The 24,167-nt window shown below is 38.0% G+C and overlaps 2 protein-coding genes across 4 annotated transcripts in view; both read right to left on the reverse strand.

The window, feature by feature from the left end:
• Window positions 1–7,574: 7,574 nt before the first annotated feature.
• LOC149621428 (uncharacterized) lies at window positions 7,575–8,654 on the reverse strand. The gene is made up of 2 exons (XM_089853701.1): window positions 8,210–8,654; window positions 7,575–8,147 (listed from the first exon to the last, which is right to left on the reverse strand). The coding sequence occupies exons 1-2, from the start codon at window positions 8,652–8,654 to the stop codon at window positions 7,690–7,692; spliced, it is 903 nt and encodes a 300-aa protein (XP_089709827.1). The 3' UTR covers window positions 7,575–7,689.
• LOC149621429 (uncharacterized) overlaps window positions 8,612–24,167 on the reverse strand; it is a 29,613-nt gene continuing 14,057 nt past the window's right edge. Inside the window, exons 1-6 of one of the 3 annotated variants that reach the window (XM_089853700.1) lie at window positions 20,887–21,820; window positions 16,405–19,538; window positions 16,260–16,342; window positions 11,171–15,087; window positions 8,792–10,900; window positions 8,612–8,733 (exon numbers count right to left, since the gene is read on the reverse strand). In XM_089853700.1, the coding sequence (XP_089709826.1) occupies window positions 8,724–8,733; window positions 8,792–10,854 (2,073 nt within the window). In that variant the 5' untranslated portion in view covers window positions 10,855–10,900; window positions 11,171–15,087; window positions 16,260–16,342; window positions 16,405–19,538; window positions 20,887–21,820 and the 3' untranslated portion in view covers window positions 8,612–8,723. Of the gene's footprint in view, window positions 10,901–11,170; window positions 15,088–16,259; window positions 16,343–16,404; window positions 19,539–20,886; window positions 21,821–24,167 lie in introns of those variants that run through there. The other 2 variants (XM_089853699.1, XM_089853698.1) reach the window with 2 other exon arrangements.

Genomic DNA, 24,167 nt, shown 5'->3' on the forward strand with positions numbered 1-24,167 from the left:
ACCCTTCTATATGGAATAATGTCCGCATGAAAAGTAATGAAAACTGTCCCGATGGGCTGACGGGCAACGCCGAGTGCCTTCGTTCCTAGGGTGCTACAAAAATATTAGCCATCACTAAAATCTCCCCATTCTTTACATCATTTTGATGGAAGTTCTTATTACACGCGAGCGACGCCGCGGGTTAAAAGCTAGTTCTTTATATATTTGCTTTTGCGCATTTGAAAGTAAGTTTCTATGATAAGGATTCGTTACTTTCTATCACTGTCATTAAATTGATTGTTTAGGAATAAAGTTTTAAGATCGTTCTGAAATCTGGTTTTAGAATTTTGGAAAATATCGATATTATTACTGATTTTATTATAAGTACTTTGAGCCCTATTTAGCGGATTTATTCTATTGTCTTTTGCAATGAAGAATGTGTCTTTTACTCTTGTATTTTTGGAGTTGACCTTGAAATATATATATATTTTGCTAGTTCGGATGTGTCTGTTCTGTAATGTATGATGCTGTGTAGAAAAGATAGTTCGTTATATTTTAACCTGTTAGAAAGGGACAATATTTTTTGATCTGCTAACACTCTTTCATACTGGTATTTTGGTTTCTTAAGGAAGTATTTGTTAAACAACTCTACGTATTTTCTTTGCAGACGTTCCAATTGAGCTATGCTAGTACTTGAGCATCCTCCCCAGATACTACAGCAGTATTCTGTTTTTGGCCAGACTATTGCCTTATAAAGGTTAGAAAAGACGTGCATACTGTTCAGATTTCTCGCTATAGCCAGAATACCGTAAAGCCTTCTCTTGCAATCGGATATTACATGTCGTATTGGTTCCTGGAAGTATAGTTTGTTGTCCATCCAGATTCCAAGATCCTTTGAGAGGTTTGTCCTAGTTATTTCCTTGTTATTTATTTGATAGTTATAAGAGATATTATTTGTTTTCCTGGTAAAGGAAGTTATGAACGTCTTTGCAGCGTTAAGTGGCATTTCGTTTGATAGACCCCATGCTCTATTAATATTAATTTAAAATTAATATTAATATATCCTAGGGAAATATAGAATTCATGGCAACAGAAATTTTTTTTGTGAAGTTTATGAAAATTGTGAAGAAAAAAAAAACGGGACAATGTGCTCTGTCACTCTCTCAAATTGTTACACCGTGGACATGGTCCATGGCCTCTTGGATGATCATTTTGAGGGTCGGCGTTATAATTACGTTAAATTGCTCCTTGCGGGTTTTGAATGTGAACTCTTTCTCCAATGTTTCTTGGAAAATTTTGTTGGGCTCCCCTGGGTCTGCCTACAGGCCTCCTTCCTCGAGGCTGTGCCCTAAACGCCTCTTGGGCTGGACCATGGTTTACTACTTCCATTTCCACCAACGGTTCATTCTCCTCTTGACGGTCTTCTCTTTGATGGTTTAAATTGTTATCTGGGTTATTGCGGTCTCGTTGACCCTGTCGTATTTCTCCTCCTTCATAATATATGTTTAGTGTAATTTGACAGTTATCAGATATTGAGATTAGTCTATCCATCTTGTTGGCTAGATTTTGAAATAAAGACATTTATTATATTGGTAATATCCTTCATGATTCATACCATTTACATAAAGAGGCCTGGTTTTAGATTCATTCAGTGAGTCAGGCCTCCTTGGGTAACACCTTAAGCCTGGCCTCCCCGTGTAAATGGTATAAATCGTCCTAGTCTGTAAACTATGTATAAACTGAGACTGCACTATCCCTTTAAATTTTAGGTGGTGCAAAAATTGGAAAAATTAGGGTGCCAAAGCCGAGGCAGCGAGGCTATAGAGAATGGAACTGGCTAGACCGAGCATGGATAACTCAGGTTCATAAGATATGTTCAACATAAGTTTGTCACTGGAGCTTGTCATGAAGTGGCCCAAACTGGACAATAACAGTAAACACTGATTTAAATAGAGATTGAACTTACATGGTAGCAGCAACAGTAAAATTCTTGTACTCAAAAAAACTAGCTAAGCCTAATCCTAAGAATGCGCGTGCTGAAATAAATATCAGTTGTAAGCACTCGCAAAGCTATAGAGCTATTTCAGAGGGGATAATGGCTACGTCACTAATGCTATTTGCCCATTGTAACAGATACATAGAAATTAATCAAAAAGGTCTTGATTAGAATCAAGACCTAAAAACTATCGATAAGACTGAGGTTATCACTTGTCTGAAGGATCAGATATTAATTTTTCTTTTTAATTGAAACTTAAACGCATGCTTAAGAAAAAACAACGTTCCATTACCGTTTTCCGTTGAAATAAATTATTTTACTGGTAATCAATTTCAAAAATTTACTTATCTCGGCTTTTCGACCACAATTCCATTCCCCGAAAACATTTTATCATTACATTTGTGAAAACCCGTTTTTATATCTTACATTGACATTGTAATAATTATTATTTTATCGTGTATTAAAATATAGACAACTATTAATCAAACAATTTTAATTAAAATAAATGACCTAGCACTAAAAATTAACTGTAAAATTTAACTTAAAAAATCTCAATATTAAAAGTTAAAAAAACACCTTAAAAAGAACTAGAAAAATAAGCTTGGCAAAATATCTGTAAACAAAAAAACCCAACCAGGGATACCGGTAAGGAGTCCCGAAAGATGTTTTAAAAGAAGGTGCACTCTGCAGCCCGGAAAATAACCACTGCAGTAGGCACGCTTCTGATTGGTTAAAATGTTATTGTAAAATGTTTTTCTAAAAAATTGTAACCTAACAGAAAAACACTCTTGTTCAAATTCTCTACGAGCTCCAAGTTTAGCGAGCAAATTAAAATAAAGAACTAAAATTTAAAATAGATTCTTGTGGTGGATTTTTTCAGTCGGTCAACCGCGAGAATAAAATTAATAGTCTCTCCCAAGGGCAATTAAGGAATTATAACGCAAATTATACTAGTGCGGAGCGATTAAAAATAATAACAAAAAAGTATAAAAAAGTATCTACAATATTAATTACTTTTGGGAGAGTACGTGTATGGTTTTGCGTTTTAAAAGGTTCCTAAAGACGTTACATCCCCATTCGTGACCGGCACGCTAGTGGAACATTTTAATTATTCTAAAACCAATGGCGCCAAATTCAATAGGGACAGTAATATCAAGTGTACTTTAGTCAACCGTCGTATCGTTCTTTCTCATAGTTCAGGGCATGATCAGTGTTACTGCCCAATTTCTCTCTCTAGTTTCTAACAATGGTTAGAGACTATTTGATATGTCACGGCACAATGTTATATACATTTGTAAATTCTATGTAGCACAAAAGGAAAGAGAAGAGCAGAGGCTATTCTGCATTAATTTATCAGAGCGTGGTTTCGATCCACGGACCTCTGGGTTATGAACCTAGCAGGCTTCCACTGCGCAACTCTGCTTACATGATCATTGTATGAACAAACTAACATATATAAAAAATAGCAAGAGCTATTTTGCATTAATTTAGCAGAGCGTGGTTTCGATCCACGGACCTCTGGGTTATGGGCCCAGCACCGATCCACTGCGCCACTCTGCTTACATCACCATTATATGAAAAACTAACTGATACCAAAATAGCAAATTCTACTTTGCATTAACTTAGCAGAGCGTGGTTTCGATCCACGGACCTCTGGGTTATGGGCTCAGCACGCTTCCACTCGAAACTGTAGAGGGAAGCCAGCCCGGAATCAGGATGATAGCAATAAAAGAGATAGGACACAAGGAGGAAGAAAAGATATATCCTTCTTATCAGCGATGCTTACGGTAGCAAAGTCGGATGTATGGATTTATGATTGTGGAGCGACCCACCATTTTTGTACCAAGAAAGAATGGATGTTTAATTACCAAGAACTATCTACCACAGTTGATACGGCAGAAAAACAAGCTAAAGCGGTGGGAAAAGGAGACGTGGCTTTAATGGTTAATAGCCCCTCGGGAATAAGAAGAATATACTTGCGTAATGTTTACCACATGCCACACTACAAGAGGAATTTAATATCCGCCCGCATGATTGATGAAAAAGGCTTTCGATCTGTTATTAATAACGGTGAAATCAGAGTTTACACACCAGAAGGGCCATTGCTTATGGTATCAAAGCTTAAAGATGATAAACTGTATGAGGTAGATGCCTATGCTGAAATGGTTGAGGAGCGTCAATGTCATGTTAGCGTGTCAAAGGAAATGGGCATATGGCATCAAAGGCTTGGGCATCCCAGTATTAATCGCATGAAAAAGTTATCACAGATGGAGATGGTGTACGGGTTGCCAACGCTGAAAGGAGATTTGGGTGTCTGTGCCTCGTGCAGACTATCGAAAGCGACAAAGGCAGTCTGTAAAGAAAGAAGCTCCATTGTTACGAAGAAACCTCTCGAGCTTGTTCATAGCGATGTGTGGGGGCCATCACCGGTCACAACACGAGCAGGAGCAAAATATTTCATATCATTTATTGATGATTTCTCTCGACTGGCCATGGTATACACAATGACGTCAAAAGGTCAAGCATTTGAGTACTACACCATTTATAAAGCATGGGCAGAACGACAAACGGGAAATCGTCTACAACGACTTCGAACCGATAATGGCATGGAATATTGCTCTAAGATTTTTGAAGACGATTGCATTAAAAATGGGATACAGATAGAAAAAACCAACATTTATACACCGGAAATGAATGGCATTGCTGAGCGATATAACAGAACCATCATGGAAGGGGTTCGTACACTCCTAGAAGATGCTCATTTACCTCAGAATTTGTGGGGTGAAGCTCTCCATGCATATGCGTATTTGGCAAATCGTCTACCTCATTCGAAAGGGGAAAACAAGGTACCAGAAGAACGATGGTCTGACAGAAAACCATCCGTACGACATTTAAAGAGATATGGTTGTCTAGCATATGCATATAAGCCTATACCTTACCGAAATAAACTAGAGAGACGTGCAACACCAGGTGTTCTTGTCGGATATGCTGTAAACACTCGTGGCTACCGGATCTGGTTACCAACAGAGAAGAGAGTTCTTGAGACGAAACATGTTAAATTTGATGAAACAAAACTGGGTATCGACAACATTAGTGGAGCGGATGATAACATTTTTGATCCGGTATATAATGATCTCTGGCCTGAACAAACCAATATTCTGGAAGACGAAGGAGTAGCAGACGAATTGGACGTAGTCGTAACAGAAGAAGATAAGATAGAGCAGGCCAAATATATGGAAAATGTGAAGCCCCGTTGGAAGAGAATTGAAAGACCCCGGAAAAAGGGATCGGAGAAGGGAAGAATCGATGTATATTATTATGATCAATACAGCGAAGGGGCTAAAGTACGCATTCGCTCGCAGGACGAAATGAGAAGATACTTACAAGACAATGGAGAAGTATATAGTCCTGAAGATTTTAATTTTAAGCCGACAGTGGAAATTGCACCAAACGTTATTGAAGCCCATTGTATAGAAATTCCATCAACCTACGAACAGGCTACAAACAGTAAAGAAAAAGCGAATTGGAAAAGGGCTATGGAAACAGAACTAACAACTATAAAGGAACGGAATGTATGGGAACTAGTGGAGAGACCAGATAATAGGAGTATTATTGGAAGCCGCTGGGTCTTTGACGTGAAGCGTAAAGCATCTGGGGAGATTGTCAGATATAGAGCAAGATTGGTAGCTCGGGGATTTACGCAGAAAGCGGGACAAGACTATTACGATACCTATGCTCCAGTAGTTAACTTCACACTGGTTCGATTATTCATTTTCATATTTGCGGTATGCTTGAGATGGGTACATGTACAGGTCGATGTAAAAGGAGCCTATTTATATGGCAAGTTGGACGAAGACATCTATGTAACGCAACCCATTGGATTTGTGGAACCCGGGAAGGACGATTGGGTATGGAAGTTAAAAAGAGCCTTATATGGGCTAAAACAGAGTGGCAGACAATGGTTTTCTGAATTAGACGCTACATTACTCAATTTTGGATGTACGCGATTAAAAGCGTGTAATTGTATATACACCTATGGATGTGATGCACTAATTATAGTATATGTTGATGATATTATTATTTTGGCCAAAACACTAGACGTGAAGAATGATGTTACGCGACTGCTCAATAACCATTATGAGCTTACGGTTCTCGGAAATTTACATTATTTCCTTGGTGTGGAATTTGAGTTCCTACAAAATGGTTCGCTAAGAATACATCAAGCGAATTACATAGAGAAACTCAAGGGGGAATTCAAGATTGAAGAAGCGAGTAAGAAGTTGCTAGTTCCACTTCCAACGGACATCATCTTAACAAGGAAAGATAATCACACAACTACAGACTCGATAGAACAATTGTATCGAAGATTAATTGGATCATTGAATTACCTATCCCAACATACACGACCTGATATAGCGTTCATTGTATCAAGCTTGTCACGGTTTACGTCGAGTCCTGGGAAGAAGCATCTAAATTATTTAGAAAATGTATTGAAATATGTCTTTGATACCGCAGAGTATTGCTTAACATATATTCCTTCAAGCAAGCTCAATTTAGAGGTATACTCCGACTCATCATGGGCCTCAGATGTTGATGACCGGAAGTCGACAAGTGGGTTATTGGTCAACATCAGTGAGAACCCCATATACTGGAAATCAGTTAAGCAAACAGTTGTAGCGCTTTCCTCAATGGAGGCAGAATATGTTGCCATGGCTGAAGCATCAAAAGAACTTGTGTGGATCAATCGTGTCATATTGGAAATAGAACAGCTCATTGGCAATGCGAGAGATGAGCATCTTCCAATTATCAAGTGTGACAACCTTTCCGCGATATATTTTTCGAAAAGTTGTATAGAAAATAACAGATCAAAACATATAGATATAAAATTTCATTATATTCGTGATTGTTTAACGAAAAGATTGTTTAATATTGGATATGTAAATACTAACGATAATTTAGCCGATTTATTTACAAAAATATTACCGAAAAGAAAGTTCCAAGAATTTTGTCTTAAACTAAAGTTATGTTAAAGAAATGCATATTTATCTAATTAAGGGGGAGTGTTGAATGGTTAATTTGTAAATATGCACTGAACGCACTCCGGTGTCATTGAATACGATTATGTATAGTCCATGTAGATCTTTAGTTTATGGAATATTGTCGGCTGTATGAGTTGATTAATTTGGATTTAGTTGATTGTTGGACGCTAGTCATGATTTAACAAAATTAACTTAATGATTGAAATAAACATAATTTATACTAACTTAAGCCACGGAATTATTATTTAATTAGAATTTCCAACATTCCGAAGGGGGCGGCAAGCTTAGTAGAAAGGTGCGCGAAACAATCAATAGATGGCGCGAGATTCAACTTTATTGCAAGCGGGAATTTCAAATGTCCAGTCAAAAATCACAAATGGTTTATTTAAAACTTGTATGGAACATTAATGTCACAAAGTTTATTTAAAACTTGTATGGAACATTAATGTCACAAAGTTTATTTAAAACTTGTATGGAACAACGTCACAAAGTTTATTTTAAACTTGTAAGAAACATATCACAAAGTTTATTTAAAACTTGTAAGAAATAATATCACAAAGTTTATTTTAAACTTGTAAGAAATAATATCACAAAGTTTATTTAAAACTTCTAAGAAACAATATCACAAAGTTTATTTTAAACTTGTGAGGAACATTAATATCAAGATCTACATCTTTAAATGTTTTCTGGATATCGGTTTTTTGTTAAATTTCTTAACAAACTCTTTTCTATCAGTAACATCTTTGCCAAGTTGTCCAACAGAGGTCTTACATACTTTGTTAACAATATGTCAGCTAACTCGCGATAATTACTGCTAGTGCATTTCAAAGCACTGCAAAAATAAGGATAAATGGCTTGCTTAAGAATGCTAAGTGTGTCTTTCCGAGGTAGAAATGGTATGGCTGATTTAACGAAATCTGTAACTGCTGACAACACGTTTATTAAATATCGAGTTGCATATCTAAGACCACCATTATCCTGGAATCTAATTAAACTTAAAATAGGTGCGTTTGAGCGAGCTTGGTTTAATTTGTCCAAACAATTACTGCATTCTGTGTTTTCCTCGGCGATTCGAACAATATATCCGGCTACAAAAGCCACAGCACTATTGTTAAGGGAGTTGAAACCAGAGGCTGAAAAAGAAATTATATAAAACTTTAGATATATAATTTGAAATGTATTAACTGGTACATACTGTTTGGATCCAAAAAAGTCATATGACGAAGTATGTCAAACACATTTTGTGGGATCCTTTCCAATGCTTTATTCACCTCAATCGGTTTGGAAATCACATCTGCGACATTTGGCCGTTGCTTTACTAAAAATGTTTCGCTGCTGAAACTGTTATCGATTTCATTTTCTGCATGTGTTTCTGTTACAGCATTGCCAAACTTTGATGGTTTAATCAGTCCAAATTTAATTGTGTTTTCAATAGCCATTATGCAGGAGCGAGCATCCATTGAATCGTTATATCCACCCATTTGTCTGACATGACTAAAAAACATTTCAATAGCGTCGCTAGTAGTTTTGTTCGTTAACACATAAAAGAACCCAGATTTAAGCAAATATCTGATAAGAAGAACGGTGGAATGGGTTGTTAAGATTGTTGCTTGATAAGTCTCTTCACTAAATTTTTCCATCTTTTGTGTTGCATTTTCTTGTATTGTTTTTAAAATGGTTAAAAATTCTTCTGTCAGTCCAGTCGCTCATCATTGACATCTATAAAGGGCAATTTGTTGGTGTTTCGGTAAAAGTATCCATGTTTTAAATTGCATACATCGTGTATTTCATTATTTCATACCACTTCCGGTACTGTTCCATCAAAAAAATGGTAGCATCTAGATTTTCAATTTCCTTTACATCGCAATTTCTAAGCGTGATGATGGTTTTGAGGGCTGCTGTGACTGATGGATGAAATAGAGCTGCAGCACGCCCAACATTCATCTTTTCCAAGTTGGTTGGATAGACGTGTTTTCTGGACAAAAATCTTACGGGCTTAATTAGATTGTTTTTCTGCATGTGGTATAGTTTTCGTACAAATTCTGATGATGATACAAGCCCAATAAACACCATTTCCCGTTCAAGAAACTGGTTTCTAATATTTTTAAAGACATGACTAGGATCAAACGAAAGAAACAAGTCACGATGATTGTCATTAGGGTGAGCAACAACTGGCTTTATGGTGCCACCGCCAAATTTCTTAAAGGCAGCCACGTTGGTCTTTGCGTTGTCAGTTACCATTCTTACCACAACGAAGCCGGCAGCTTCAACTTCTTTTATTATTTGTAGGTTCATTTTGTAAAGAGTTTCCCCATCAAGTTTAGCCACAAAAAAATAAGCCACTGGTAACCTATAATTTGTCGCTAAGCCTTGAAATAAAAAACAGAGCAAATGGGTGGCTAAATGCTCAGTAACTCCCACTTCTTCTGGAGTGACTTCGTTTTCTCCAAAGAATTGATCCAGCTTCCTATCGTATATATACTTTGCTTTAATTGCCATTTCATCGCATATGATTGAGCCTAATTTTTCATGTTCATTTCTGACTTTTTTAAAATCTTCTCTTAGTCTGGCTTTTACTAATGAACTTATTCCAGTATCTTCGATAGTTGTACCCAAGAACCTTTTTAAGGTTTTAGGGTGTGGCATATGCAAAATCCCAAGATCTCTTACGTAGCGGTATGCTCTGGGCGATTTTTGATTCCAAACTGAGCATACCTTTAGGGTTGATTCGAGGAATGGAACTTTTTTCTTGCCAAATGCCAAAACTTGTTCACTCAAGAACTGAGCTTTAATATTTCCATTTTCACTAGCGTTTGCTATAATATTTATTTTACGTTTTAACTCTTTGTAAGATGAGTCTTTTTTCTTCAGCTCTTTGATATTTGAAGATAGTAATTTAATTTTCTCTTGAGCATTAAGTAGTTTCTTTTTAAGTTTTGAAATGAAACGGCCTTGTTTTCGAGTAGATACAACTCCATTTGATTTAGTTTTATTGACGACATTTATCTTTTTAGCACATTTATATTTGCCACTATCTGCATTTTGAGGGGTTTGGTCTTCTAAAAGCGAAATACCGCTAGGCATTCCTGGACTAGATATGTCAATAGCTTTAGGAGATGGAATGTATTTTGTATTAATTGATTCATCACTATAAACACTCTTGATATTTTTCACAGCATCAGTTAAAGGAACTTTTGACCGAATTGGAGATTCAAAATCTATATTACAGTTAGCTTTCTTTTGCGTAGATGGACTTATGTTGATGTCTCTGTTGTTTACACTTCTTTCGAGAAAAAGTCTCTTTCGGGATAAATTTCTTGTATTACCGGTAGTAGCAGCATTACATGTAACGGAAGTTGAATCAGTACTTGAAATATTTGGAGAGATTAATGTTTTACATGGTGAATTGTCATTGAGGTTTTTGTACATCTCAAAGGACGGCCCTTCTGTATCACTTGACTTTTCAATTATATGAGTTCTATTAATAATTGGGCTTAATGGTGTTTTATTAGGAGAACTGCTAGCATTTGATAAGGTTGTACTCTCGGTTCGTGGTGTTTTGCAAGGAATCTCGGGTATTACATCTGGTAACAAACTTCTTTTCTTTGTCGAAATACTAAAGCTAGATTCCTTGAAATGTAAGCTACAAATACGGGCATCGATGGGTAATGTACATGAAAGAGCACTTTCCCATTGTTTTTTAATACATTCTTTTTTAGGAACCTCATGAAATGAAATTCTATTGCTTTGGTTTTTGTCGCACGGTTTGCTTCTGCCTCTGAATCCTAATTTCTTTTGCTTGTTTGTTGGGCAATCGGTTAGAGCACATTTGAATCCCATTATTCTTGTTTAATATTCTTCTTTATAAACTTTAAGTCTTTAACATCTGAAAACCATTCAGTGCGTAAATTAAGATCATTTCAAAACATAATAACATTGAAACTTCCAAGACAAGACGTTAAGCCTTGGTATTAAATACATTCAAGACTAGCCTAAATAATACTAAAACTAATTTATATTGAGCGTTTAAACCCGATTTATGTAAAAGACCTATCGAAATAAGTGTTAATTATTATTACACATTATCAAAATATTAATTATTATTTCATATTATCAAAATATTAATTAGTATTATATTACAAAAACATTTACTTACTGAAATGGGTCCGCTTTCAAAGTTTGAATTCACGATCGCCAATTATAGCAGACGCACTTTCGTCGTCTGACGTCAAACAAGAAAGATCTAGGGCCATCTCTCGGTCAAATCTGGCTTTAAACTTAAAATTGTTTTTTGCCAGTTTCAATAATAAAATACCCGCCCATGTCCAGGCCTTATATTATTCAGGGGGCTATGGTGGGATAGTTCTCTCCTTTATTACCTACTTAGATTTTTTATGGTACATTCATAGTAACGTTATTTTAACCTTCAATACCTTTTTATTTATAGTTGAGTAGCATAGTTTTTAGAATGATAACTTAATTTAAGGATGATGTCAGTTTGTAAATCTCATTAATTGAGTTCCCCCTTTCCCTCAGAGAAGGTCTGAAATTTAAATCACTTTGCAGAGACTGGAGGTTTGAACGTTGAGCCACAGACGCTCAATGGGTATTTAAGAAACTGGGATGTATTTAAATTGAAATTCCAAATTAAAATTAAGTACTTTTTGTTTGATACCTTGATATTAAAGTAATCAATCCTTGATTACGTTAATTTCGTTTTACTTAAGTTGAGTTTCTCATATCGTTGAGTTGATTTAATTTTATAAATATCTTTTAGCAATTCAAATGGAGCCTTAATTTTTTCATATTAACTTTAATTAAACCATGAGTATGTTGATTGCGTTTGTCATTCATGGTATCGCCGGAATTAAGTTACATTTATACACCTGATTAAACTATCTAATCATTGATCATTCGTTAAGCCTTAAGCAGGCGACATAGCCGACAATCTAGACGGAGTTTGTAGTCTATTTATGACATCTCATTTTGCCCTGTATTGGATTCTCTCAACACTATCGTTAAATTTATTACTTAAATAATTTAATAATTTAATTTTTTTAAATATAATAAACATATTAGCTAATTCTTATTATTTAACTTTAAATGAGTATGGTTCATTGATTTAAATGACATTGCTAAAAATTATTTGGCGCGCGCCAGGCAGCCTACGGAAAATCCTCTCTCCTCTCTCTCCTCTCCCACTTACAATATCCAGTTGCAGCTGAGTGGGCGCGTCGGGAAGGGGAGGGTGGGTGGTGGTTCCAGATCCTTCCTCTCTCTTCTGAGGTGAGGTGGGGTACCTCTTAATCTGTGGGGTCGGATACTTCTGAAATTGTATGCTTTGGGGTTTTTATATTTATTTTTATATTTATTTTCTTTTTACCTCTCCGTGTGACGTAGTCCAGGAGAGGTTCTGTAACGGGCGTGTATGTGTGTCTGTGTATCTGTATGTCTGTCCGTTGTTACACCCACGTGACCGCGTTCGCAGTTTGCGTATCGGAGCAAACGTGTTCGCCATTTCCGAACTGCTTTCACAGTCACGGAAATGGCTCCTCTACTTGATTTCTCACACCACCATCTTCTGGTCTTTGTCCATCCCACACGGACACCAGTCTGTTCTTACTGGCTTCTAATCACCACCATCTTCTGGTCTTCGTCCTTTCCACTTGGACACCAGTCTGTATCATTGGCTTCTAACACCACCATCCACTGGTCTTCCGTCTATTCCGCATAGACACCAATCTGTATCATTGGCTTCTAACACCACCATCCACTGGTCTTCCGTCTATTCCACATAGACACCAATCTGTCTCATTGGCTTCTACTCCATTATCATCGTTTGGTTTTAGGATATAAGCGGCGATCAGCTAGGGTTACGAGAAACGTCTAGCCTCCCTAAGGTGGGATCGGCCACCAAAGGTTTTCGCAATTGCGCTTTTTCCTTACTATTATAAGGGAAACGATTTCCATCATGAGTTAATAATATGTTAGCTCCCTATAAGTTACTCAGGCAATTCATTTTTATACTCCCTCGTTTTCTCCCGCACCACCGGCTTCCCAATTATATGCGACGCTCTGCGGCCGCCTCGTGAACGAAAATCTTATTTACTCTTCTTTCCGGTTTTTCGCGGAAGCGCGTTTAGTGGAAGCTAGCCAATGATATCGGAGCTATTTAAGCAGCCGATTATTTCGCTCAGTAGCCTTGGTTAAGAAAGCAGTTAAGAGATCAATGGATTGGATTTAGCTCAGTTGTATAATTTTCAAGGTTTCAAGTCACAATAACAACTCTTATCTTTAGAATTCTTTATTCAATATCGGCAAATTGCATTGAGTTCCTGCATTTTTTTTGTCTCAATACTGACACAAACGCCATAATTTAATCTTAAATTGTAAAAGCATAAATATTCCAAACTAAAACACTCCCTTGGAGAAAAAGCAGCCGACGACTCGAGGTCGAGGAGCCGTACGAGCGGGATTTTTTTTCGACAAGAGAGAGCGCAACATTCGGATTTTTCCCGGCGCGGGCGAAATGAGAAGAAATCGCTGGATACATTACGCCTATGGAGCTTGAGTAACTTATAGGGAGCTAACATATTATTAACTCATGTTTCCATATATATACCAAAACTAGCCGTTACCCGCGGCGTCGCTCGCATGTAATAAGAACTTCCATCTAAAATGATATAAATAATGTGTAGATTTTACTGATGACTAATATTTTTGTAGCACCCTAGGAGCGAAGGCACTCGGCACAGTCCGTCAGCCCGTCGGGATATTTTTTATTACTTTTCACGCGGACATTATTCCATAAAGAAGGGTTTTTAAGTTTTTGGCCGCCATTTTAAAAGATGGCAACAAATCGAACCCAAAAGACCTTTCAGCCCGTCTTAAGGTTAAAGCAAACCAGTGTACTAAATATTTGTGAAATCGGTTGAAACGCGCGTACTTAATTGCATAGAGAATATGTTTTACATTTCTGGGCGCCATTTTTTAAGATGGCGGCGGATTGGAAAAATCTTTCTTAGTACGTGCCTACTACTTATGAGTAACGTTCCTGCAAATTTTCAGCCTTCTAGGGCAAGCGGTTTGGGCTGGGCGTTGATTATCAGTCCGTCAGTCTGTCAGTCAGTCAGTCAGGACTTTGATTTATATAGATATAGATTTTAAAAGAATCGGGTAAGAGGGTACGCTTCAATTTCAACGTCAATATTAGCAAAGTTTGAGAAGATAATAGGTATAACTTTATTTTAAACGATTTAACTATTATTAATGTTAATTATTGAAGATTAAAATATTTAAAAATAATTATATTTATTTAAATATTAAAGATAAACCTCTCGTGCAAAGAGAGAGATTATCATTGCCTCCTATATCTATAAAGGCCCGTGCATTGCGATATATTTTTCAAAACAACAACAAAAATGGGAAACTCCTCTCAGAAACATAATAATTTCTTTTCTCTGTATATGAAATGAAAATATGGATAATATTGCGCTCCTTCTTTAATGCTATGAACCCTTGCCTGTCTATTAATATTTTACATAAGAGTAATACGATTTTAGCGAAGTCTAGAGAGAATAAACATAAGCGAGATATTTTCGAAAAAAAAATACTGCTTCCACTAATGGGTTTATACTCCTTGATACTGTTGTATAGAGTAATCATGATAAAAGCTTAAAAAATTACGAGAGGACAGACCTTTTTTATCCTCTTGTTTTATTCTTTATAAGAATATAAAACATTTATTTTGTATCAAAAAATATTTTTTGGTGCTGAGATTGCTTTAGAAAAATCCAAACGGTTAGGCATTGGTAAAAAAGACATGTGTAAGCTATTTGCAGAGATGATAATTGTTTTACATGTTTTAAATAAGACTGAAGCTTCCACTATTGTGTTTATGCTCCTTGTTTGTTTGACTGAAAACCATCTAGGTGTAGATAACAGTCAGACCAAAAATTTCAAAAATATATATTTTAAATCTAATCAGATACGCCCACCTAGTTGAAAATAGAGCTTTTAAATTTGCGGAAGCCATTCTTGAGAATTTTTCATGCTTGTGGGTTGTCAATTTATCTGCCAGTAAATATTTTTGTTTGGAAGTTGGATATTAAGTCAAATCATAAGTTTATAAGATATGTTCCATAAGTATATCACTACCCATACTTCGTAATGTTAGAGGCTTAATGAGAGCTAGTTCAAGAACGACGTGAGAATTGACTACACTCGGTTTTGCAGTCCATCCTCCTCTTTAGTCTGTACTAAGCCTTTGACAGCGCCTCACTAGGCGTCGCTTTACGAGAATCTATGACGTTTCACCTACGTCACTTCATGACAAGCTCTCATTAACGAGTGACACACTTATGGAACATATCTTATAAACTTATGGTCAAATTAAGTGGTTGTTAAGAGCCAGCAAGTTTTTGCCGCTTCTTTTTGTGAGTATTTGATTTTTGTATGTAAAATGGAGGAAGATAATGTTGAGGGTAAGGATGAAATGCGGAAGCGCAAAGCGCGGGAAAGGATGAGAGCAAAAAGGTCGACGTTTTCATTGGATACTTAAGTTTATATAATCTTCTCGACACGGAGAGGTAATATTTTGGTTTTCCCAACTTGTTATTTATGTGCTAATTAAATAGATAACGATTTTCCCCGTTTCCTACCCCTCTCCTCATGTGTTTCGTTCTCGTTCGGTAGCTATAGCCATCTATGTTATGTTTGACTGGAACGTTTTGGCGGTTAATTCAAATATGGTTTTAGATAGAGCTAACTTAGTGTTAAATGAGCGTTATGCGTTTGATCATTTTAGCATTGCTAAAGGTAATTCGAGGGGATTATCACTATAACTTAACTTTCTCTCTCAAATGTTTCTGGGCATAAGTCCTTGTTAGAAATTTATAAGATGCGATAAGTGTGCATTGGCATGAGTCTATGTTGTAAACTCATCAAGGGGATTATCACTAAAACTATCTGTTCTTCGAGTCGCCGGAATATTAGTATTACAGCATAAGTAAGTTTATACGGTTATAATTTCATCACTGTTTAGAGTAGGGCATCGAGGGGCTATTAACTCTGATTTTATGCACGGTAAATCATTTAAGAATTGTAAAAGATAGGCTATTCACTCATTAGGGTAAGTTATAGAGGGGTTATCCACTCATTAGGGTAGGGTATAGAGGGGCTATTCACTCGTACGATGTGGATACTATTACGAGCCCTTGGGCCGTCTTGTTTTATACTGGATTTACCGTTCGCGCTTCCAATTTCAAGTAAAAAATGGCATATCTATTCAATTTATTAAGGCTTTGATATAAAGATAGTGCTTTTCACCCTGTAAAGATGACAAAAAGTTTACTGTGTTTTCCCTACGGCAGTTATAAGAGTGGTGTTTACGTTAGCGCAGTTAATTCAACATTCCCATATGAGGTATAGAGGGTTTCATGATTTGTTAATAGCACTATAATGCTAATAATTGTGAAGGTCTGTGATATAATTCCTGAAACTCAAACCAGCGTAGAGTGTGACGCCAGTATATGGTAGCATCCTCCACCAGGTGTAAATGTTACGTGAAAGAGAAGTTGGCCTCTCTCCGTCTCCGGGATAGGCTCTCGAGTGTCAACCCCCCTGGATGGGACCGAGGGGAACGAGAGCCCGGGACGAGAGAGCTACTCACCAAGGTAGTTAGAACCACGACTCAGGAGAGTCAAGACTGTCCCTTTAGAGGATGAACTTGTAAACCCTTTATGGAAATAAATGTATTTATTTTAAAATCTAAAATCTGTGGTTTTACTTCACTTTTGTAGCTAAGGCGCGATTTTCCTCCATCGTTAAATTAACGTCTTTTCGCCCTCTACAAAATGGTGGAGGGGCCGTGCAGCCATAATTAACGACTTTAAGTACGATCCTGAAAAGCTGCACCGAAAAACTACGGTACAAGGGACAAAGGTAGAATCTACGGACGAATAGCGATTAATGGGAGCTGACCGGACCCGCACGCTGAACCACAAAAAAAGACGCCATTTTGCAGTACCGAAACTCGAATAGGGACCCGCTCGCTTGAAACTAGAACAAAGGAGAACATTACGATACTCGAACACTGAAAATGGCCATTACCAGCAACGAAGTATCCACACTAAGGAAGACCCATCGCATAATCAACGTACCAGAAAGAGTATCAAAATTTTGTTTTGTTTTAATTTACTTTACTGAAAACTCGTGTTTACGTTGTTTACGGTAATAACCTTACGAACTCTATTAACTATAATTCCCCTTGAATTAAATTGTTGCGTAAAAAGGCAACATTAACTTTTATCTTTAAATTTTGTTAATTAATTAACTGACCCTCTCAAGCCTGGTTCACACCTGGCGAATTGAGGAGCGAACGGAGGAGCGAATAGCCCGTCACGAACAGTTCGCTCATCCGTTCGCCTAGTCTGACATAGTTTTGGACATTCGCTCACCCCGTTCGCCCGGAATAGTTTCCAAACTATTTTTACGAGCGAATAGGTCAGCTTTGCCCGTATAAAATGTGGGTGGGTAGGAGGCCTTTTTATTCGCTGCTCAGCTCTTATCTGTTATCGCCCAAAAATCTATTTTCTAGCGAGCGACCAAAGAAGATTTTTTTCTTTCTTTCATCCAAATATTCTTGGCCTTAAGCATGACCAAGACGTTCACCGGGCGGAATGCTTTCTGGCAAAATTGTGTCGTTCTTCTGAATAAATGGACCCACCATTTGCAATAAACTCTTTAATGTTGTCGGAGTCGTTCTCAACCACTTCCTAGGCATATAATTGGCTCTATCATTCATTCGTAATTTCTGCAATAGTTTACGAAGCTTAATCAAATCCCATACAGTTTTTTTATTTTTTATTGGCTGGTGTATTAAGTTCATCCTCTAGCTACAAAAATCCTACCCCAATGCAATGCAAGCACCTTCTTTCTATCATTCTATCCATTGGAAATGATGAAAAAGGATAAACCAGCCAATCTTTCTGATTTTCCCGCCAATATAGCACCCCCTACAGGTATCATTTTGGAGATTTCGCCCCTCAATTCGCCTAGTGTGACAGCTCTTCGCTCCCTCATTCGCTTGGATCTATTCGCTTACTTATTCGCGCCTTTAGTTCGCTCCTCCGTTCGCTGCTCAATTCGCCAGGTGTGAACTAGGCTTCAGAAGATTTTCGAATAATTCCTTTAAAAATGGATCGCGAAAATCAAAGTGGTAGTGAAGGTGACGAAAGTCAGCCAATGTCCCCTAGTAGGGTTAGAAAACAATTTAAAGGCCTAACGGCAACCATGAATTCTCTATTGGAGATGCCAAAACAATAAAACCAGTTGTTATAACAACTCATGGCTTCGGGAATTTCTAATACTCAAAATGGTAGTTCATCCAGATCTAGTTCCGAAAAAACGGAAATTTGCAATCCTATCACGGGCCTACCTGACAACCTGTTACTACCACTTTAAATAGGAATTTTCCGCCACGTGTTACCGAAACGGTAGAGCAAGGTGACCCCGAAGAGTTAGTAATCCCACCATTCGGACACACCCCTATCTTCGGGGATTCCCATGAAAGTAAACATGGCAGATAGAAATTACTATCTATAATCGAAAACAGAGACCCAACGAGAAAGTTTTGGAGTTAATCCTAGAAATAGAACAAATGTGTAAACAACTTGACACTAACATGTCAACACATGAAATAGCTAGGAAAGTTTTGAATGGATTAAACCCCCACCTGGTTCGATCCAGGAAAATATCGGGCGAACACTCCCTCACCGAAGTACAAGAGGCCGCCCAAGACGCACAGCATATGCAGGCTCAATGCGACGCGTACGATTCAAAATTTACCAAATCCTCTAATATTAATTTTAAAGCCAAATTGGGGATAAAAATAGGGATAATAAGTTGGGCCAAGAGGACAATGCCAATTCAAATTGCCAATCCATTGTTAGGGAAACCAATAGGGAGACGGTAGAAGAAAAACGACCTCCTCGCCAGCGCTCGTATTGTGGCAAAAGAAACCACAGGGAAAAATATTGCCACAAAAGAAACCGCGATTAAAACAAAGCGGAGCAACGTACCGACCAATCTCAGTCTGGACCACGTGCTTCCGCTGCTGTGATAGTGGTTGGCCCAGTTTAACAGGCGAGGGATACAATTTTAGACCCCCATACATCTGTTAAGTCGCTTAATCCCCGAAACCCAGAATCTGACCATTGGGATGACCCATCAAGGATAGGCAAAGAGGTTAGTGAGGGTGAAAGCGATACCCATCATGTTAGGCAAGACGTGAGGCTTAGCTGCTGCGTTTCAACGTCACCAATTACTATTCGTGGGTGGGAAAGTACCGCTCTCATAGATAATGGCGCTGACGTCACTTTGATGTCCAAATTCCTCTATGACTCCCTAAGGTACCAAAATGAGGAATTAGAACCTTACACAGGACCGCCGCTAGGGGCAATAAATAACACTAACGTAGAATTAGAAGGGCGATCCACTTTCGTGGAAAAAATTAGCGACAGCTCCTGGAAATAGAAATTTTGTTTATCCACTAACCCGGAAGCCGACATTATAATAGGTTGGGATTTTATCCTTCATGCGGGGCTTCACGCAAAGCCACACACGTTGACGTACACGTTTAGAGATGAGGGCCAAGAATACCCTTTAGTTTCTTACGCGACCGGTTTCGGCTCGAATTTTTGCGGCGCCTCGGATCATGGGTCGTCGGAACTCAAACGAGTAAATCCGAGTACCGATCTAGTGGAAAATATTCCTGTAACGGTGGAGGTCAAGCCTCCTGAAGTTCCAATAGATAGGACCCCCGAGGAGCTGCAAGGGCTAGCACAAATCGAAAAGATAGTAGTAAGCTTTCCCGATTTGTTTTCAGGGAAAGCTGGCCGAACAAAAGTAGTCGAACACGTAATCAAACTATCTGACCCAACCTCCTATAAATCGCGCCCATATACACTTTCTCCTCCCAAGCCAGAAGTTGTGGAAAAACAATTGGACCAAATGCTCCAAGATGGGTTAATTAGGAAAAGTAACTCCCCCTTTTCATCCCCCATATTACTAATCAAAAAGAAAAGCCTAGACCCAAACAGTAAACCGAACTACCGTTTCTGTGGGGACTTTAGAAAACTTAATAGTGTGACAGTACCGGATGTGTATCCGATTCTGCTAATTAGGGCACAGCTAGACTAATTATTAGGCAATAAATACTTTTCAGTCTGACCTAAAAGATGGGTTTTGGCAGGTGGAGTTGAGTGAAGAAAGTAAGCAGTACACAGCCTTTGTGACACACAAAGGTCTGTTTGAGTTCAACGGCATGCCCTTTGGTTAGGTAAACACCCCGGCGACCTTCCAAAGACTCATGGAATCAGTTTTTAGGGACTTTCTTACAACCCACGCCGAAATATACTTCGACGATTTGCTTTCCAAAACCCTGTCAATAGAAAACCACGTGGTCGCCTTTGAGAAGATTCTCGAACGCATGCGTGAAGATGGTCTCACGTGCAAACTAGAGAAATGCCATTTCTTAATGACAAAAGTGAAATACCTAGGTTTATTAGCTAGTGAAAACGGAATTGAAACGGAACCATCCAAGACACTGGCTTTTAGAGAATACTCAAAATACCCCCGTCCCACTAATCTGAAAGAGGTCAGGCCCTTTCTAGGAATGTGAGGCTGGTACCGCGAGTTTATAAACCACTTTGCTGAATTAGCCCTCGCGCTAACTAATCTCACCAAAATCTCGTCTCAGCATTTTGGTGGATGGAAATAATTTAACAGATTCTGACTTGCGTATGGAAAACTACCTCAATGAAACGTTCGTTCATAATTTCAACCGGCGTATTACGGACGACTCTCATCTACCTCAGTTAACCGTCAACATTATGGATGACTTCGTGCCTTCCTTCAAGGACATAAGTCGAGTTCTCGACCAGTTGGACGTTAAATCCTCTTCCGGCCCGGATGCCTTCCCAATCGACTCCTTAAAAAATGCTCTTCGACTATTTTTCGCCCACTACATGTCCTTTTTCACAATTCGCTGCTACAAGGCAGTCTCTTCAGAGATTGGATAATGGGACACATTACTCCTATTTACAAAAATTCTGGTCAAAAATCCAATGCAAAAAACTATCGTCCAATAAGCCTCACGTCCACTTTATGCAAAGTACTGGAAAAGTGTATCAAATTTGCTCTAACAACTCACCTGAAGCCATTTCTTTCCCCTTACCAACACGGGTTTCTACACAATAAATCTACAGTTACCAATATGCTTTCTTCACTTCACCTATGGATGGATGCCTATGAAAATAAGAAGCGCGTGGATGTCCTGTACCTTGATGTGCCCAAGGCCTTTGACACGGTCCCGCATCCCCGTCTTCTGTCCAAACTCAAGATGTATGGAGTTAACAATAACGTACTACAATGGATATCAGCGTTTTCGCAAAATGGTATGCAGATGGTTCGTGTCGATCAGACGTTAAGTGACCCGTTACCAGTCTATAGTGGCGTACCACAGGGAAGCGTTTTGGGTCCTCTTTTATTCTTGGTATACATTAACGACGTACCAGAACGGCTACAATCAGAATGTCGTTTGTTTGCTGATGATCTTAAACTATTCCGCGTCATCAATTCTTATTCCGATGTTAAAACTCTTCTGGATGATTTGAAGACTCTTGAGGCTTGGTCGTAGGCAAATGCACTTTCATTCAATGATTCAAAATCGGTTGTTCAGAGTATCCAAGCCAAGAAAATTCAGCCTACCTCGCCATCTCCGTATTTTCTTGTGGGCAAAAACATCAGACGTGTTACCGAACACAGCGACTTGGGTACAATTATAACAGCTAACCTTGACCAACACTCCCATGTCTCTCGCACGGTGACCCGTGCGAATTGCCTCTTGGCCGTAATTAAACATAACCTTTCTGGCCAGTCCCTAACTACTTTGACCTCAATCTACACGACCTTTATTCGACCATTACTGGAATCAGCCTCTTGCCTATGGAACCCCTATCGTGTTCGGGACATAACCCTCCTGGAGGATGTTCAAGCCCGGGCTTCAAAGATCTCGTATTTGCTGAAAGCCTTTAGGCGAGAAGACAGACTGAGGTCCCTAAACTGGCAATCTCGAGTTCGAGTGCACTTCCTATACAAGTTCGTAATGCTGGAGACTTGCAGCTCGAGTTAGTTCGAGAACGACGGTGGTTAATTTTGCAATCCATCTTATTATTATTTAGTCTGCATTACTCAGCCTTTGACAGCAGCGCCTCACCACCAGGCGTCGCTTTACCCTGAATCTATGACCTACTTCACTCGCTTCATGACGAGCTATAATGTTTAACCAGTTACTAACTTATCGATGAACATAATCTTATGAACTTGTGTTGTTAATAATTGGTACTTTAGAAGGAACTAGTTTAAGAAGTACTTTTTTATTTCTAATTATTTTGCAGACATGCGAGTTCCTTCTGTGTATTTTACGAAAATGCACCCCAAAGTTTTTAGAACTGTTCTTAAACGCTACTCGACGTAACTCCAACTTCAAAGTTTTAAAAACGTGGCTGCTAAAAGGGTTAAAGGAAGGCGTTGATGACAAGTTGCCACTCCTCGCTATTCAAATTATTAAAGAAGTTATTAAGGTATTTATAACATGGAGAATAAATTAATAATATTTTCAAATTGAAGAAAAATAAAGGATAACTTCAGCTAACATAACTGATTACGCCTTTAAAGAACGGAATCCTTTTTCTAAACATATAAAAGGAATTAAACATAAAAATTAAATTAATAAATTACATTAGCATTTAATTAGTTTTAAAAAAAATCCAGGACTACTGCGCCACCATCCGCCATTGCAGGTTTAGTAGCGTCTGCTAAATCGAACTAACCTTACCCTTACCTCTCTCGGCCTGTGAGAATTCAACCAATTCCGTTTGGGGTAAGAGAGGTTCGATTTAGCAGATGCCACTAAAGCAGACGCCACGGAAGGCGAGGCAGTATTCCTTGATCCTTTTTAAGACTAATTGAATGTAATTGAATTATCATATTGTACTAAGAGATCATTTACTTATTTCATTTTAATATTTGCTTCCTTTTATATGTTTAGAAAAAGGCCGTTCTTTTAAGGCATAGTGTTTTGTTACCTCCACTTTTCCATTAAATGCGATGCTAATTAATAGATTAATGGCGTCACCAATGAAATCCTGGTCTCTGTTAAGAAAGTGGAGCTTCATGAAGTAATCAACCAGTTTTTTCTCGAGAAGGAAATTAACAGTTCAGCGACTGATGTCTTAAATATTCAAGTACAATGTTTAAATTTAGTCTCGAGTAAATACCGAGTTTTATTATTCCTATAAAATCCTGTGTTCTTCAACCTGTTCTATACTATCCTATAATTTCATCATTCGGAGATATTTCGTGAATGTTTCATTATGCGGACTGGTCTTATAGTTACTAGAAGCCTAAGTTCATAAGATATGTTCCGTTCCACAAGTTTGTCACTGCATGTTACAAACTGGAACTTGTCATGAATAGATTCTGGTAAAACGACGCCTGGTGAGTGGGGCGCTGCTGTCAAAGGGGGCTTAGTAAAGCAGACTAAATAGGACATAGATGCGGAAGTTCTGCAAAATTAACCACCACCACCGAGTGTAGGCCTAATCAATTCACTCGCTTCCGTCGTTATCCCTCAAACTAGTTATCTCGAGCTGTGTAAGTTTCTCAGTAGCATTATGAACTGTATAGGTATAGTGACGTCATGCTTATGGAAGGAACATATCACTTATAAACTAACGTCGATGCTGTTAATGCCATGAACTTCTGAAAGAAATCTTTTGATTTTTTTTTAGTTCTTTGCCAAAATATAGAATCCCGCAAGGTCGTAGCCCAAGTATTAAATAGTTTTATTACCGCGGTTTTCGAGCCGAAATTGATTTTTAATTGCCATAAGAAGAAGGGCGAACTGGGGTAATTACGGCGTAAGGTATTGCAAAATTCTAAAATTTAATTGTTCATTAATTCTAGCATGGTCATTGCTCTTCAAGCATCTTATATATTAATTAACGCCAGGGATATCTTCACGCCTGAGGTTCAAGAACTTCTAAGAAAATTTAATGAAGTAAGTGAAAGTTTTTTTATTTTAAGCAATG

This window comes from Phalangium opilio, unplaced genomic scaffold, assembly GCF_054372755.1.
Source record: "Phalangium opilio isolate 3A_F unplaced genomic scaffold, DU_Popi_V2 ptg000204l_1, whole genome shotgun sequence".
Taxonomy (NCBI): Eukaryota; Metazoa; Arthropoda; class Arachnida; order Opiliones; family Phalangiidae; genus Phalangium; species Phalangium opilio.

What these genes read in the sequence shown, in the direction of transcription:
- LOC149621428 (XM_089853701.1), bottom strand. Translation starts at nt 8,654, where the DNA reads ATGGAAAAATTTAGTGAAGAGACTTATCAAGCAACAATCTTAACAACC. An exon ending in GACTTTTTTGGATCCAAACA is followed by an intron (nt 8,148 to 8,209) that starts GTATGTACCAGT and finishes TTTCTTTTTCAG; the next exon opens with CCTCTGGTTTCAACTCCCTT.